The sequence below is a fragment of the Schistocerca cancellata genome, chromosome 5 (assembly GCF_023864275.1).
Source record: "Schistocerca cancellata isolate TAMUIC-IGC-003103 chromosome 5, iqSchCanc2.1, whole genome shotgun sequence".
In the NCBI taxonomy this organism is placed as follows: Eukaryota; Metazoa; Arthropoda; class Insecta; order Orthoptera; family Acrididae; genus Schistocerca; species Schistocerca cancellata.
Window position 1 is genome coordinate 241319620 of NC_064630.1, and position 17878 is coordinate 241337497.

General features: G+C 42.0%; 1 protein-coding gene across 3 annotated transcripts in view; it reads right to left on the minus strand.

Moving 5' to 3' along the window:
* LOC126187822 (probable cytochrome P450 301a1, mitochondrial) overlaps positions 1-17878 on the minus strand; it is a 357451-nt gene that overhangs the window by 68154 nt on the left and 271419 nt on the right. For all 3 annotated transcript variants that reach the window (XM_049929117.1, XM_049929118.1, XM_049929116.1), the window contains exon 7: positions 8541-8742. In XM_049929117.1, the coding sequence (XP_049785074.1) occupies positions 8541-8742 (202 nt within the window). The remainder of the gene's footprint in view (positions 1-8540; positions 8743-17878) is intronic.

The following is a 17878-nucleotide window of genomic DNA, read 5'->3' on the forward strand; positions in this document are numbered from 1 at the left end:
GTGGTAGAACATCTGGAAAGGAAAAAGTAATACAGACAAGTTGGTGGGATGATACCACAGTAGAGATGGGGGATCCGCTCCTGAACTGATTCATAGAGTTGAATCTTTCAAAGGAGTTAACAATCAGTGATTCAGAAAAAAAGAACGGTAGCTCCAAATGTTTCCCACGGCAGAGAGAGAGAGAGAGAGAGAGAGAGACGGAGCATATCAGCGGCGCCTCTGCTGGTCAGAGCACAGTGCATGCTACACAACACAGCTGGCGCCGGCCTCTGCCCTGCTTCTGCCTTGGCTGCCTGCATTGTGCAGTGCCCCATTGGATTTTGTGTTTCACATATGCCGTGCCATCTCTGTGCGTCCTCTGCCGCGTGCAGTGTCTGGCACAGCTTAACTTAGCATCGCACTCTGTCGGCGATCGTTTCAGTCGCACGTCCTGCGCTCTGGGCAGTTGATGCGAGCAACAGGACGGAGAGTCTCCTAGTGGAGAACATAAGAACTACTTGCAACAACCTGCTCGCAAGAGAACGGACGATTTGTCTCGGAGCGGGTGACTCGTGGCCGTTCACCGCTCCCCCCACCCTCGGAACTCGCCCGCTCAACGCTCACCCCACCGTTCTCGACTCTAGCCAGAGTGTTGAGCAAAGCAACTCAGGTGTCACTCTGGTCTCTGCGGTCTTAGCTCAAGGAGTAATACAGCTCGCGGCTCGACCTGCTTGACTCAGCACCTCTGCATCGGAGTTTGTCTCTACTGGATATTGTTCTTCGTAGTAATACCGCTATGTATATTACATTATTATGTTATGTATACATCATTTGTTTTTATTTTATTTTTATTTGTTTAAACTGATCAGATTAGGTTCCTGACGACTCCTCTTACTATAGGATTTTTATTATGGACACTCGAATTTACGCTTTAATTGCGAGCGAACCGATAAACGTATCGCAAAATGTGATACACCAATATTTTTCTTGTTTTATTCTGCGTAAGGCTATATGCAGCACTTTAGTCTTACAGTCAAATTTATATTTTTTTTTCTTATTCTGGTACGGATTTTGCGATTTTAGGCATCTTCGGAAGGAAACATTCACTTTAAAAATACATGGCTTGCAATGTATTTGTACGAGGTTAATGAAATTTTAATACATTATAGCCAAATATATTGTTAATGTAAATCTCAAGTTCAACATTTTCCGATCACCCAAAAAACCACGATAGTGCAAAATAAATCAATAATCAAAAACTTTGTCATATCATGGAAACTTCAATAAACAATACAAAATTCTTACTCATTATCTGTGTTACTTCAAAATAGGATCAAATAAGATCAAAATACAGGTATAGTACTGGAATAAACCAAGTTTAAAGGGCAATGTGCCTTCCATTTATTTTCTATTGTGAGTGAGTGGTGAGTCATGAAAAAGAGCTAGTTCATTTCAGGGAGTGAACAGTTCTGATCCGATTTCTGAAAAGAACAGTTTTGCCCATCTCTATACCACAGTCCAAGCAGTTAGAAAAAAAATGGAGCAGGGAGAAAGTGGCGGAAAACTAAAAATGATGAGGACCATAAAAGATATATAGAGGAAAAGAGGAAGTACAAATAAACAGTGGAAACAGCAAGGAAAAAGGCTTGGGAAGAGTTTACAAAAAAAATTGAAAAATATGTGAAGAGCAATAAGAAAATGTTCTATAAAATGATTAAAAATAAAAGGAAGGCTTCTGAAGTACCAGTAAAGATAGAAACAGATGATGATACTGTGATTGAAGATCCAGGGAATATAAAAGATCTCTGGAGAGAACATTTTAAGAAACTGTTAAACGCTGAGGAGCAGGTACACGAGGAAACAACAGATAATGGAGAAATTGAGAGAAGTTGGGCAACAAAACTAGGACAAATTACACGGGAAGAAATGGAAATAGTTACGAAGAAGATGAATGGGGGGAAAGTTCCCAGGACCTGATGAAATATCAGTGGACATGATAGGAGCAGCAGGTCCAGTGAGAATGCAGTGGCTGTGTAGAGTACTATCAAGTGTGTGGAGAAATAGTACAATACCTGATGATTGGAGAAGAGGGGACATTGTTCGCATCTTCAAAAAAGGCAATAAAAGACTTTGTAAAAACTACAGAGGAATAACCCTTATGAGTCATACAGCCAAGATTTTTGAAAGAATTTTACTAAATCGAATAAGTGAAAAGATAGGGAGAGAGCTGAGTGAAGAACAGCATGGGTTTAGCAAAGGAAAAAGCACGATCGACCTGATATTTTCCATCCGTCAACTGTTGGTGGAGGAGTATAACAAAAGTGTGATAATGGTTTTCATAGACATAGAAAAGGCATATGGCTCAGTTAACAGGGAAAGACTCTGGGAAGAAATGAAGAAGATAGATACAGAAGATGGATACATTAATGTAATAAAGACAATGCACAGAGGATAGAGTGGTAGAATTAGAACACCATTGGGGAACTCTGAATACTAAGAAATAAGACAAGGACATAAACAAGGATGTATTCTACCCCTGCACTTTTTAATGTTGTGATGGAGGGAATGAATGGGGCAGTTAAAGATATAGTAAAAGAAAAAGACTAAAAGATGATTTTTGAAGATGATATTGTAATATAGGGCGCTAAAGAAGTACATGTACAGTAACAACTTGATGCGTGGAAGAAAATAATTAAAAGGTATGGATTAAAATAATTAAAGATAAGAGTGAAGTAATGGTATCTGGAAGAGAAAAAGGGATCAACGGATATATTACTTTGAATGGAGAACCCCTCAAAGTGGTAGACAGTTTCACTTATTTAGAGAGTGAAATATCTAGTGATGGAAGAATAACCAATGAAAGTAATAGGAGGTTACAGAAGGGAGGCAATTTCTACCAAACAATAAAACACCTGATTTGGAATAAGGAAGTTTCAGAAAAAGCAAAACTTCTTATGTATAAGATGTATTACTTCCCTATTGTCACCTATGGAGGAGAAACATGGACAATGACACAAAGGGGCTGGAGGAGACTGCAAGCAGAGGACATAAAATTTCTCAGAGCAGTTAAGGGAGAAACAAGAATGGACAGAGTAAGGAATGTAGATATTAGAAAGAACCTTAAACAAGAAAGTGTGAGAGAAGAAATTGAAAAAAGAGATGAAGATGGTACTGGCATGTTAAGAGGATGCTTGGGCAGAGAACATCCAAAATTATGGAAGAACTAAAGATGAATGGAAAAAGACCTAGAGCGGGCCCAGAACACGGTGGGAAACGGGAGTGAGAATATCTGTGGAAAGGAGAGGTGTGTCCTGGCAGCAAGTGGAGGAAGAAAAGTGGTGGGAGGACCGAGCCAACAGGAGAGGACTCGTCAGCACCCAGACCCGACAGTAGCTGGAGCGGGATCCGGATTTAGATAGATCCTGCTCAAGCCATGTACCAGGGATGCACTATTTTAACATATTTTAACCTCAGTTATGCATCCTTTGTGGACTCAAGCTTTAAAACGCACCTGAAAGTGGGATACATGCCCAGAAAACGGGTTGTGATGTCCTTTTTAGAAACATGTAATGTTATGATTGATGGTGAATAACAGATGTGGAAGTCCCGTCGAGAGAAAAGTGTACCTCCCCTTGTCTATGTAGATCGTTACATCATTAGTATTATTTGAGGATCGGTTGGTGGAAGTTCGTTAAACAAAGTGAATTGAGATGTCACTTTTTTTTATTGTATACTTTGTCGACATGTATTATGGTAAGAATCACGCTACGGGATTCGGATAAAACTTCAGTTTCCATGAATGATTCAATCTTGGAGGATATTATCTAGTTGCTAATTATTGGTTGGTTTTTTTGGGAAGGAGGCCAGACAGTGAGGTCATCGGTCTCATCGGATTAGGGAAGGACGGGGAAGGAAGTCGGCCGTGTCCTTTGAAAGGAACCATCCCGGCATTTGCCTGGAGCGATTTAGGGAAATCACGGAAAACCTAAATCAGGACGGCCGGACGCGGGATTGAACCGTCGTCCTCCCGAATGCGAGTCCAGTGTCTAACCACTCCGCCACCTCGCTCGGTGCTAATTATTGTCGAATATCTTTCCGACAAGCGTCCGTAAGATTCGTTACACTATTTGGCTTTCTTTTGAATACTTCCTTCGACAGCGTGTAACTACACAGAACAAAATCAGTAGCACAAGTAATAGTTCCATTTGAATCTGACATTTTATGGTTCGTTCCTCAAAAATTTGCTCTGCAGGAGTGCCTACGGAAAGCAGAGCCTGAAAAACAGGACACACATTACTGTTCAGTGGCTATGGAAGTAATATCTACACGTAAATAGCATTTCTGTCGAATTTTCAGCGAGCCGATGCTCTCATGCTTTTACGGTGAGCCCATACTAATAACCACAAACCCAATGAGGGAGAATAAGAACGGCGTTGAAAATGCGAGAACTTTGAACAGTGGAACATAAGAAGCCCCCAAACTTATACCATAGATGATTCAGAGCACTCTTTTCTTAGCTAAGAAAATTCTCTGAAAATTCACAATATTGTACTGAAAGAAAAACAGTCATCTTATAGGAAGCTGTAGAGTGAAAATAATCAAAATAAACCAGAATCTGTGGAGATTACTCTAACGGTGCAAACAGCAGCACTCACCGATCCTTAATGAGGTGCTCTATCATCTGATATAAAAAATTATAGGCTACTTCAGCTCCTCCTAAATACATGCCTAATAAAGTACTGTGGCGTTCAAACCAACATTCAGTTTGAGAACGGCTTTACCAATGTTTACCCTATTGATCCAACTGGCTTCTTGCGGCGCTGCCAGTACTCTTTTTTCGTTCTATTAACATTTGTGAACATCCCAAAGAACCAAACAGAGCTCAAGAATATCAGTTTTCTCTTGCTTGGAGAGTGCTACTGTTCTTTATTTTATTCCAACAGCGGTTTCGGCTTTTATATGGGTCTGAGCACTATGGGACTTAACATCTGAGGTCATCAGTCTCCTAGAACTTAGAACTACTTAAACCTAAGTAACCTGAGGACATCACGCACATCCATGCCCGAGGCAGGATTCGAACCTGCGACCGTAGCGGTCGCGCGGTTCCGGACTGAAGCGCCTAGAACTGCTCGGCCACACCGGCCGGCCGGCTTTTATACTGAAGCAGTTGTCTAGTGGAATCTGAAACTGATATTGTAAATGCCACCAAAAGTTGTACATAATGATTTAATGAACATTTAAATAATATATATAAGGGGAAAGTAAGAGTTAGGACATTAAAAACTTTTTTAATTTTACCCATGTACAGTATTAGTTCAGAAAAAAATAAAAGAAAAATTTAGCTTACATTGGCGAGTCACAGTCAAATGATTAAGAAAGTAAAATCGAGTCGATTTAAAAGTGATTTAACCAACAACATTGCAGGAATAATGGGACTCTCACGATTACAAAAACCATAAATTTTGATAAATTTAAAATATTGACATGCTTTAACATTAAAAGGAATTATATTTTGACGTATTATAAGTTTTAGATTGCATGCTTTACCAATGAAAAGCTAAAGGTAGTTTTCTATATCTAATGAGATTCTAAAATAGTCGGAGTGGACGGTACATAAAGTTACGTCTTTAAGCGTGAGCGGGCGAAAGTTAAAGTTAGAACGCTAGGAACTACAGAGGTCTCTGGCGTTATCTTGGGCGCAAAGTGTGCTCCTTACGTGATAAAGACGTGTTTACTAACATCTGAACGCAAAACGAAATTGCGGAGTGCTTTCAACGGAAGCTGTCAATAACGATGAGGTATGTGTAATCTCCAGAGTCCACAGCTGCAGCTGAGTGCCGTCAGGAGGACACTAGTTCGGTTCACGGAACTGCCAGGGATTTTTCTTTGCTGGGAGAACTGATATGGAATGCACACAGCGTCATGAGGTCAACTGAGGAGCTTCTCGACCGTTTAGTAGCGGCTGAAACGTCAAGAAACAGATAACGACCGAGAGGGCGGTGTGCTGACATGCCCATCCCTAGTACGCGGAACTCTACGTTTTTTTGTCAGTTCAGAAAAATCATGTATCTTAGTGTGCACTTTTCGCTGAACGACGTTTCCTTGGATTGTTGCAGGGGAAGATAAATACCTATTCTTCATATACGTCCGTGAAGTACCCCTTCTAAATTGTATGAAGAATTACAAAGTTGTTTTCGGTACTGTGCACCGTGCGGCTGTCTTATATGAGGTGACCAGCGAAGACGGATTTACACCCTATGTTTTTCCTTTTCATTTCTGTGTGTTCTTTGTATCGCGTTTTAAAATTACCCCCTGTTTGTCCGTTGCGCTTTACAGTGAGATTAGTAATATGGGCATACCATCGTTCCGATATAAGTCTTGCGTTGTGTTAATGTTGTGTGTTAAAAGATTCTGATTTATAATCTACGTGTAGATCACGTTTTCTTCTTTTTTTTTTTTTTTTTTTTTTTTCATCTGAGTTTATATCAGGCCTGGCCGTAGAAGTGAAATGATACAACTTGTATTTTTACTTGCTTTCGCATTTTGTTAAGATTGATTTCTTTCAGGCTAAATGAAATTATAAATTTTGTCAATTACCAAGCTCTGACAGCCGTTATTCTGGGGCGTATTTCGCCATCAGTTAAGTTCCTTTTTTACTACAGCAGCAAACAGTCGCAGTTTAAGGAATTTACTTATTGTAGCTAGAAGGAACGCCTTTTTGTTTTGAGAATGACGACACGATGAATGAGGAATGATTAGGGAATGAGACGCTTAAAGTAGAAAATGAGTTTTGCTATTTGGGGAGCAAAATAACTGATGATGGTCGAAGTAGAGAGGATATAAAATGTAGACTGGCAATGGCAAGGAAAGCGTTTCTGAAGAAGAGAAATTTGTTAAAATCGAGTATAGATTTAAGTGTCAGGAAGTCGTTTCTGAAAGTATTTGTATGGAGTGTAGCCATGTATGGAAGTGAAACATGGACGATAAATAGTTTGGACAAGAAGAGAATAGAAGCTTTCGAAATGTGGTGCTACAGAAGAATGCTGAAGATTAGATGGGTAGATCACATAACTAATGAGGAGGTATTGAATAGGATTGGGGAGAAGAGGAGTTTGTGGTACAACTTGACCAGAAGAAGGGATCGGTTGGTAGGACATGTTCTGAGGCATTAAGGGATCACCAATTTAGTATTGGAGGGCAGTGTGGAGGGTAAAAATCGTAGAGGGAGACGAAGAGATGAATACACTAAGCAGATTCAGAAGGATGAAGGCTGCAGTACTTACTGGGAGATGAAGCAGCTTGCACAGGATAGAGTAGCATGGAGAGCTGCATCAAACCAGTCTCAGGATTGAAGACCACAACAACAACAACGTCGGAAGATGTAGGTTTATGATAAATTCCAAAAGCATGACTAGGCTGATTCATAGTAATAGAATGACCTAAAAAATTAATGCTTTTATCACGATGGTGCTCAACTGTAAAAGTAATATTTTGTTGTATACTACTAAAGGCGCTTGCAAATTGGTCGATATTTTGTTGCGAGCCACAGAATGTTCTATGAAACCCAACCCAGTTATATTGATCTTATTGGAGCAAAGCAAAGAATGCCATCAACATATCGTTTGTAGTACACTATATAGACAGTAACTTCAGGCTGGTATTTAAAAAAATTTCTTTTTCACTTGCTCGTATATAGTAACGTGCAAGCGCGCTACATTGCGAAACCGAGAGGTTGGTTCACGTGGGATCGAATCCACGCGGCGGATTAACAACTACAGGCTAGTACACAGTCCATCCTGAGAGTGGTTTTTAGGCGGTTTCCCACACACGTTTAAACAGATGTTTGGCTGATCTCGAAATTTCGCCTCAGAGAATATGGTACACAGCAGTTACAATACGATAATATACAGGAAAACACTAACACGATTCACAGAGATATAGCGCACTGAACTTTCCTCCCTGAGATCACCTTGACGGTTAAGACGTCGGGACGTGTGCCTGGATGCAAAGTTACATAATGTAATAAAATTTGCCAAATCGTGAAAAAGCGGTCTACATCCCTGAGGCAGAACAAATGCTAGGGAAGAAGAAAGAAGAAGAACATTTGAAGAATTTATTTCCCAAATGATTGACGAAGATAACCGCTCGTGTAGGTGCCAAAGGAGGCCCATAGATAATCTACCCTTTCGAAGGCAGATTTTTTTTTTTGAAAAGGTGAGTAGTGTTGGTATAGTATTACATCTAGTAACCTGATAATTGTAATAATTGCTTTGGGGGAAGGGGGTGGAGTATCTTCAGTGTTAGCAGTTAATTTAATTGATGTTGTCACATCGTTTATAACCGTTAGTGTACATATTTGTGACCGCTTGTGAAGTAAAATAAAGAACCTTTTAGTAACTGGTGCGGTAAGTGATTGACTCAAAATGTGTCGTTAGAGAGCCCTGTACGTGTTTTCCTCCAAACATATACTTTCTGCTCAGAGTTCTAGCAGCAGATGGAAGCCTTCCGTTCTCAGTGCAGCGGATCACACGAGACGGGGCGAGCTAGTGAGCTCCACTTACTGGTAGAAGTAGTCCTGCGCCTTGACCATACGCCTCCAGTTGGGCGTGCTGATATACCGCCAGGGCGAGGGCTTCACGTCCAGCTTGAGCATGCAGTCGAACACGGTGTGTGCCGCCTCGATCATCCGCTGCGGTTCCGAGTCTGGGGGCAGGTTACCCTCCAGGCAGCCGAGGCGCGTGTCCAGGGCCACCAGGGAAATGGCTGTAAGAAAACAGTCACAGCTAGTGGAGACGGGATCAAACGCAAAATTTCAGTTCTGAACAGTATGCATCAAGCAACATGGTAAGTGGCCTCACGTTCCAGGCAAATGGCCTCACGGCCCAGGCTGGAGCTTCGCCAAAGGGTTGAGGAAGATTTCCAAAGGTCTGATAGGAACCCGAGAGATAAGGAGAGGAAGATGAATGGGAAAATTATCAGTTCCAAAACTGGGAGTGTACTCGAACAGAAGTACACTCAGCCTACACTGATCTGAATTCACAACAAAATGACAAGACTAAAAGTGAATCAATTATACACTCATCAGAAAAAGTTTTGCATCAACCATTTATTTCGAAATTCATGGCACAAAAATTAGCTGCAAACCCTATGTGTTTATTCATTTGCATTGTGTTCAGGTCACCAAATTAAATCAACAAACATTTGTGTAACGAAAAAACTGTGCGTCAAAAAAATTATTCTGGGCTGTTGACTGCATTGTCAAGATATAAAATTGTCCGACGTTTCGGCCACTATTGGAAGAGACGTACGTCAGGACTGTGGTGAGCTGATTGCCATCGGACATACACTACTGGCCATTAAAACTGCTACACCTCGAAGATGATGTGCTACAGACGTGAAATTTAACCGACAGGAAGAAGATGCTGTGATATGCAAATGATTAGCTTTTCAGAGCATTCACACAAGGTTGGCGCCGGTGGCGACACCTACAACGTGCTGACATAAGGAACTTCTCCAACCGATTTCTCATACACAAACAGCACTTGAGCGGCGTTGCCCGGTGAAACGTTGTTGTGATGCCTCGTGTAAAGAGGAGAAATGCGTACCATCACGATTCCGGCTTTGATAAGGGTCGGATTGTAGCCTATCACGATTGCGGTTTATCGTATCGCGACATTGCTACTAGCGTTGGTCGAGATCCAATGACTGTTAGCAGAATATGGAATCGGTGGGTTCAGGAAGGTAATACGGAACGCTGTGCTGGATCCCGACAGCCTCGTATCACTAGCAGTCGAGATGACAGGCATCTTATCCGCATGGCTGTAACGGATCATGCAGCCACGTCTCGATCCCTGAGTCAAGAGATGGGGACGTTTGCAGGACAACAACCATCTGCACCAACAGTTCGACGATATTTGTAGCAGCATGAACTATCAGCTCGGAGACCATGGCTGCGATTACCCTTGACGCTGTATCACAGACAGGAGCGCCTGCGATGGTGTACTCAACGACGAACCTGAGTGCAAGAATGGCAAAACGTCATTTTTTCGGATGAATCCAGGTTCTGTTTACTTCATCATGATGGTCTCATCCGTGTTTGGCGACATCGCGGTGAACGAACATTAGAAGCGTGTATTCGTCATCGCCATACTAGCGTATCACCCGGTGTGACGGTATGGCGTGCCATTGGTTACACGTCTCGGTCACCTCTTGTTCGCATTGACGGTACTTTGAACAGTGGACGTTACATTTCAGCTGTGTTACGACCCGTGTCTCCACCTTTCATTCGCTCCCTGCGAAACCCCACATTTCAGCAGGGTAATGCGCGACCGCTAGTTGCAGGTCCTCTATGGGCCTTTCTGAATACAGAAAATGTTCGACTGCTGCCCTGGCCAGCATATTCTCCAGATCTCTCACCAATTGAAAACGTCTGGTCAATGGTGGCCGAACAACTGGTTCGTCACAATACGCCAGTCACTACTCTGATGAACTGTGGTATCGTGTTGAAGCTGCATGGGCAGCTGTACCTGTACAAGCCATCCAAGCTCTGTTTGACTCAATGCCCAGGCGTATCGAAGCCGTTATTACGGCCAGAGGTGGTTCTTCTGGGTACCGATTTCTCACGATCTACGCACCCAAATTGCGCGAAAATGTAATCACATGTCAGTTCTAGTACAATACATTTGTCCAATGAATACCCGTTTATTATCTGCATTTCTTCTTGGTGTAGCAATTTTAATGGCCAGTAGTGTATTTATACTCGTATATTGACAGTGCGGTCAGTAACGTACGAAAATTTTATTGACAGGGACTACGACCGGGGAAGCCTACGCTTCCATTCGACAAAACCGTCTGTTTCCCATGGTTTTTACACAGCACTCGTGAGCAACGACAGTACAGAGTGGAACGTCCCCTGGCTCGAATGCAGGCTTGAATCCGTCGTGGCATGATGTCAATGAGATCATCAACACAGTCCTGGCTCAAATTGTCCCACTCTTCAATGGATATTTTGCGTGAGTCGCGCGGTGTATGTGGTCGTTGTTGACGTCGAAAAACAGCTCGTTTCAATCGGCGTCACACATGCTCGATTGGATTAATATGAAGGAAACGTGCAGGCTACTCCATTCTGGTGATCCTACCATGCCAAAGGAATGTGTTTCACGAGAACAGAATGATGAGCAAATGAGTTATCATCCATACAGATGAAACTGTCACAAGAGTGTTGGCAACATGGTTCTATTGGTCGGTTCCAGAACCTCGTCCATGTGCTGTAGAGCAGTGACATTGCCGTCAACAACCGTGAGAGGTGTACCATGGCCCCTCGAAATGCCACCTAGGAACATCACTCCACAATCAGCTTTTTGCATATCTGGAATACAGTATACGAGGCGTTCAATATTACCAGCCTGTTTTCAACACGGTGCCTCAGATTATCAGGGTACAAACCGATTCAAGCTCAGTCCATAAATCGACATCGATCGAAGGGCACCCTTCTCAGGATATCTTGGCCATCTGGAACGCAGTCCATTGCGTTGTGGTGTACGACGTACGACGTGGTCCTCGCCATGCCATGACTGGCATCATGTAATCGTCTTCTAACAACTGGCGTAATCGTCTCCTAACAGTCTGATGCGAAGGTGATGTTCTGTAGCCTCTTTGAACGCCAAATTAAGTTGGGGAAGCATTGAGCCCACCGTTCATTCGATAGAAAAGTCGTAGATATCGATCATCCTGTGCAACTGTCGAACTTGGACAGTCTGTGTGATGTAAGTCCCCAACACTGCCCGTCAACTGGAACCGATCCCATGTCCGCACCACACCACTGTGTCTCGGGTGCACACGTCGGGCATCTCCCCTGGTTGACAAGCCTTCTGCTCGTAACGTTATTAAGCGGACCCCATCACTGATCACAGTGATGGATGCTCACTCTACTCTTGTACATAAGTCTCTAATGCGTCGCTACTGTTGCTTTACTTTCAGTTGAAATGCTGGAATCCATTCGAGCGTGGCGCTCTAACCATAGGCAGCGCTCTTGGTAATTACATGTTTAAAAACAATGTCAGGGCCGACCTTCCGATTGGTACAGGAGCAGTCACAATAGCAACACATTTGCAAGACGTATTAGGGTGATGCAACACTTTTGTTGATGCATGTATTGTATCACTGTTACACTTACTCAGAATAAAATCCTGGCTCTGTGCCCAACAGAAAAAAAAGCAGCAGCAGCAGACTCCAAGTCCCTATGAGACACTGTGGTCAGAAAAGTCTCGCCCCCTCCTCCCAGAATTCAGTCAGAAAATTGAAAAGAACTGACGTTGAGAGCACCCTTTCCTCTGGTTCTGATTCCAGACCACCACTCTCCCCCCCCCCCTGCCTCCCCCCCCCCCCCCCAATACTTTGCCATCTACGTGGAGAGAGAAAGATTCTTTCGATTGGCGGTCGATGATGTCTGAGGTGTAGTCTTTTCATATTTTCTTCTCCCACAGCTTGCCTCTCAGCTTAAAGCATTGCTTCAGTTATTGTAGCTTGGTGCATGATTTTACTGCCTAGTTTGTGTTCTGGCTCCCGGCCAACGTAAGCAATAGTCAGCTCTTTTCATAGCTCCAGAAACACACGAAAAATCTATTTCCTTCTTTTGTTTTTGACCAGTGTACCATTCACGTTTGGTTGTCACAAAGAGCAGGTGTAGGGTCTGTTAAAATAGATTCTTTTTCTGTCCCTTACGTTCAGCATTTAGTCTCTAGCTCCTGTAACACACAGCACATGTGCCCATTACTGTAAAGATTTATTTCTCAGTTTTTTGTATGATAATTACTCTTCAGCTTCGAGAACGCAGCATACACTGAGGTGACGAAAGTCATGGGAACCTCCCAATACCGTATCAGATCTCCTTTTGCTCGGCGTAGTACAGCATCTCGGCGTAGCATGGACTGAATAAATATTGAACCATGCTGCGTCTACAGCCGTCAATAATTGCGAAAGTGTTGCCAGTACAGGATTTTGTGCATGAACTGACTTCTGGACTATGTCACCGGAAAGTTCGATGGGATCCATGTCGGGCGATCTGGATGGCCAAATCATTCACTCAGAGTGTCCAGAATGTTCTTAAAACCAATCGTGGACAGTTATGGCCCGATGACTTGGCGTCGTTGTTTAGAAACATGAGGTTCATAAATTCCTCCAAATTATCTCGAAGTAGTCGAACATAACCATTCCGAGTCAATAATCGGTCCAGTTGGACCAGAGAACCCAGTTCATTCCATGTAAATACAGCCCACACTATTGTGGAACCACCACCAGTTTGTGCAGTGCGTTGTTGAGAACTTGTGTCCATGGCTTCGAGGGGTCTATGCCACAATCTTTACCCTGTCATTAGCTTTTGTCAACTGAAAACGGACTCATCTGACTAGGCACGGTTTCCTAGTCGTCTGGAGCCTGCCAGAGTGGCTGAGCGGTTCTAGGCGCTTCAGTCTGGAACCGCGCGACCGCTACGGTCGCAGGTTCAAATCCTGCCTCGGGCATGAATGTGTGTGATGTCCTTAGGTTAATTAGGTTTAAGTAGTTCTAAGTTCTAGGGGACTGATGACCTCAGATGTTGAGTCCCATAGTGCTCAGAGCCATTTGAACCATTTTTTAACCTAGTCGTCTGGGGTCCAACCAATATGGTCACGAACCCAGGAGAGGCACCGCAGGTGACGTCGTGTTGTTAGCAAAGGCACTCGCGTCAGTCGTCTGCTTCTTTAGCCCATTAACGACTAAATTTGCCCCACTGTCCTAACGGCTACATTCTTCGTATTAATTTCTGCCGTTATTTCACGCAGACTTGCTTTTCTGTTAGCACTGACAACTGTACGCAAACTCCGCTGCTCTTGGTCGTTAAGTGAGGCCGTCGGGCACTGCGTGGCCCATGGTGAGAGGTAACGCCTGAAATTTGGTATTCTTGGCAAACTCTTGACACTGCGGATGCCGGCCGGTGTGGCCAAGTGGTTAAAGGCGCTACAGTCTGGAACCGCGTGACCGCTACGGTCGCAGGTTCGAATCCTGCCTCGAGCATGGATGTGTGTGATGTCCTTAGGTTAGTTAGGTTTAAGTAGTTCTAAGTTCTAGGGGACTGATGACCTTAGAAGTTAAGTCCCATAGTGCTCAGAGCCATTTGAACCAACCACTGTGGATCTTGGAATACCGAATTTCTTAACGATTTCCGATATGTTGAAAGGTGGCTACACTGAGCCACAGCGCCAAAGATCGCGCCAGAGAGTTTTGTTCCGCCACCTCCACTGGCAGTGCTTATTGAGAAGTAGCGGTGTGCAGTGATTATTGAGAAGTAGCGGTGGGCAGTTCTTGTCGAGAAGATGTAGTGGAGAGTTCTTGTCGAGATGTCGTAGTGGAGAGTTCTTGTTGAGATGTAGTGGAGAGTGCTTGTTCCATGTTTTATGCAGTTTTGATGGGCTAGACAGCAGATGTTGTTCGAATGGAGATATTGTAACGATCAGAGTGCTTTTCGTCAATATAAATGAGGTAAAAAATTCACTTTTTCTTTTATTATTTCAATGTCTTAAATAATGTGTCATTACAGGTTCAGTCAACAAAGCATCTGGCTTGTGTTCTTGTGTTAGAGTTTAATTCTGGTTTTCTTGCGCAGTTATAGTATTTCTATTTTTTTTAATTACTTCAATATAAATGGTACTTGAAATTTCTTGTCTTATTGAAGAAGAACCGTGCCAGATGTGTACGTTGAGTCACACTTCCACACACAGAACAGCTACACTTGTGGTTTGGTTTCATACGTTTTATAGTTGCTGGGGACTTAATTAATTAATTGTGTTAACAGAAATTTTCTTTCATTCTTTGTTGTTGTTTTATGCAGTCAGATTGCGTAATAAAACTAGTCAGGGCCAACCGTTTACGAGACAGCGTAACCGCACAGACAGTAAAAATTATTTGCATAAAAATAAATAATTAAGCCCCCATGCACGTGGCGACCGCTGCTTCGGATCGTCCCTTGGAATTCTTCTGATTGTAAAAATAGTAGACAGTAGTATTGTTGTAGTAATTTGTAGTTTAGTAATTGTAGTCTATATTTCATGTGAAGATTTTGTAACTGAACATTTGTAGTTGTCTTGTCATTCTTCTGACGGTATTTTTGCAGGATTTAATTTTTGTTGTCTTGTACATGGGTTTGACAATTTTGTGCAGTTAGGAAGATTTCAATTGTTCGCTAATCGTGTTTGAGGGAAGCATTTCCTGTGAATGATATTGTTGAGGATAAAGTCTCATTGTGTGTAATTTTCATATAGTGACGAGTTTTGTATATTTTGTAAATGATTACGCGATCGATGAAAAAGGCAAAAATGATGGATAGTCAGAATGACGAAATTGTTGACATGGCGAACTCGCCAACACAGGACAACGGCATAATGAATAATGAAGTAGAAAACAATTTAATAAGTCGGGAAAATAGTCCGGAAACAGTTCAAAATTTTTTACAATCAAAAAATTTTCAGAATACGAGATTAAAGACAGAAGATTCTGGAATAGTATCGAACACAGATAGCTTTACAGCTATGACGAGGAAAGCTGGTTTTGCGGGAAATGTTAGGGGCGAAAGGAATTTCGAACCAGTCATTGTGGAGCAGTTGATGAGTGCAATATTAAATTTGGGATCTCGGTTAGACTCACAAATTGGAACAATGGCAACACGGTTAGACTCACAAATGGGAACAATGGAGCAGTTACGATCTGAATTAAAAACAGATAGGGAACAATGGAAACACGGTTAGACTCACTGGGATCGCAGTTAGGATCTGAATTAAAAACAGTGGCAACACGGTTAGACTCACAAATAGGAACAATTAAAACAGAGATGGAAACAATGGAAACAAGGTTAGACTCACGAATAGGGACATGTTTCAAAAATATGAAAGAAGAATTAAAGAAAGAAATTAGAGAAGAAGTACAACCGATTTTGAATGCTCACAATAATAGATTAATTGCAGTAGAGATTAGACAAAAGGAACAGGATAGCGAACAGGAAGAAAGAGATAGCACGATAGTACAAAAATTTTCAGAATTAAATTTACAACGTGCACACGATAAGGAAGAAATACTTGAAAGAATAGAGGAATCCGTACCAAATGACAGAATAAATAACCTAACACAACAGTATGAACAGTTAACTACTAAATGTGTTAATACTGACACCCGAGTCGCGACACTTACGGAAGACGTAAATAAACAGAAAGAACAAATTGGTGACTTATCGGAAAGAGTGGAGGAGATTTCAGATAAATTGACAAATCTTAGTTTAAGTTTAAATGGGGACAGAGATTCAGATGACACAGCTCCATTGCCATTTTCAGAAACCGAAGAGTACCAGAACATAAATAAGCATGTCGAAAATCAGGGAAAATTTAATGATCGCGTTAAAAGGGAATTTGAGGCATTACGAAAGCAAGTCAAACATATTGAAGGCGAAATCGTAGGAAAAGACAATAGAAGAAATTTGAAATCACCGATAGCAGCGGGTTTTGAAGAAAGTAATTTGTTTCATTTACGAGATGCAACAAGAGAGCGCCAGGCGCGCGAACTTGACAATAATCGACATTGGGACTGGGACAGACGCGGTAGGTCTTTGTCGCCACGAGGAGAAAACTTTGACTATAAACACTTTTTGACTGTTCGGAAATTTAAGATCTTCCGCAATTCTAAGAACGACATACATCCATGTTCATGGTTAGCTCAATTTCTGTACGCACCTCCGCCAAATTTGCCACTAAGTCACAAACTGAAATTTATTTGCGGCTATTAAAGTCCTCAGGGGATTCACTACACTAAGTGAATATGTGCCGTAGCGTTCACAGGGCCCCGAGCTGTAGTAGTGCTATTTCTCTTTTAGTTTTCTGCACTGCTACCTACTCTTTTACTATTCTTTGCATCTATCGAAACAACTCTTCAACTATCAATCTATCTAGAGAGCGTGTAAAAAATAACCGGATATGACTATTTTACCCAACAGTGATTTCGGAAATTACCGTTTGGACTTACTGTAGCTTCAGCAGCATTCATTCGTAGTTTAAACGAAATTTTACCCGTTTATCTTCGTGACAATATTACTTCATATGTTGACGATATTCTTATTGCTGAACGTTCTTGGAGTGAGCACAACAAAATTTTGGATTCATTATTACGTATTTTTGCAAGAGTTGGCATTACAGTGAACTTGGAAAAATCTGAATTTGGTCGTTCTCAGGTGAAATTTCTCGGTCACATTATTTCTACAGAAGGTATTCTTCCTGATCCAGAGAAACTAGACGCAGTTCGTAATTATGCTGTTCTTACCACAAAACGTGATGTTCGTAGTTTCCTTGGTGTCTGTAATTTTCTTAGACGCTTTGTTAGATTGGATAATTTGGCCACACCTCGTTTATGTGAACTATCTGGAAAGAAATCTAATTGGTGTTGGGATGAGGAAGCTCAATCAGAATTTGAACAACTTCGTGATGCTTTAGTTGCTGCTCCACTTCTTTCACATCCGGATTTATCTAAAGATTTTTGTCTGGCGACGGACTCATCATACAAAGGCCTAGGTGCACACTTATTTCAAGAGACAGAAGAAGACGGCGTTGTAGTACAGAAAACTATTGCATTTGGAAGTCGTGTTCTCTCTAAATCAGAAAAGAATTATTCGATTACGGAACTTGAGGCTTTGGCTGTTGTATGGGCTTTCACAAAATTTCGCATCTTTTTGTATGGCAGACATACTAAGGTTTACACCGATCATCGAGCTCTGGAATTTCTAATGTCAGCAAAATTAACTCATGGAAGATTGTCACGATGGGCGCTGTATCTACAGGAATTTAACTTTAGTATTGTTTACATACAGGGTTCTTCAAATATTATT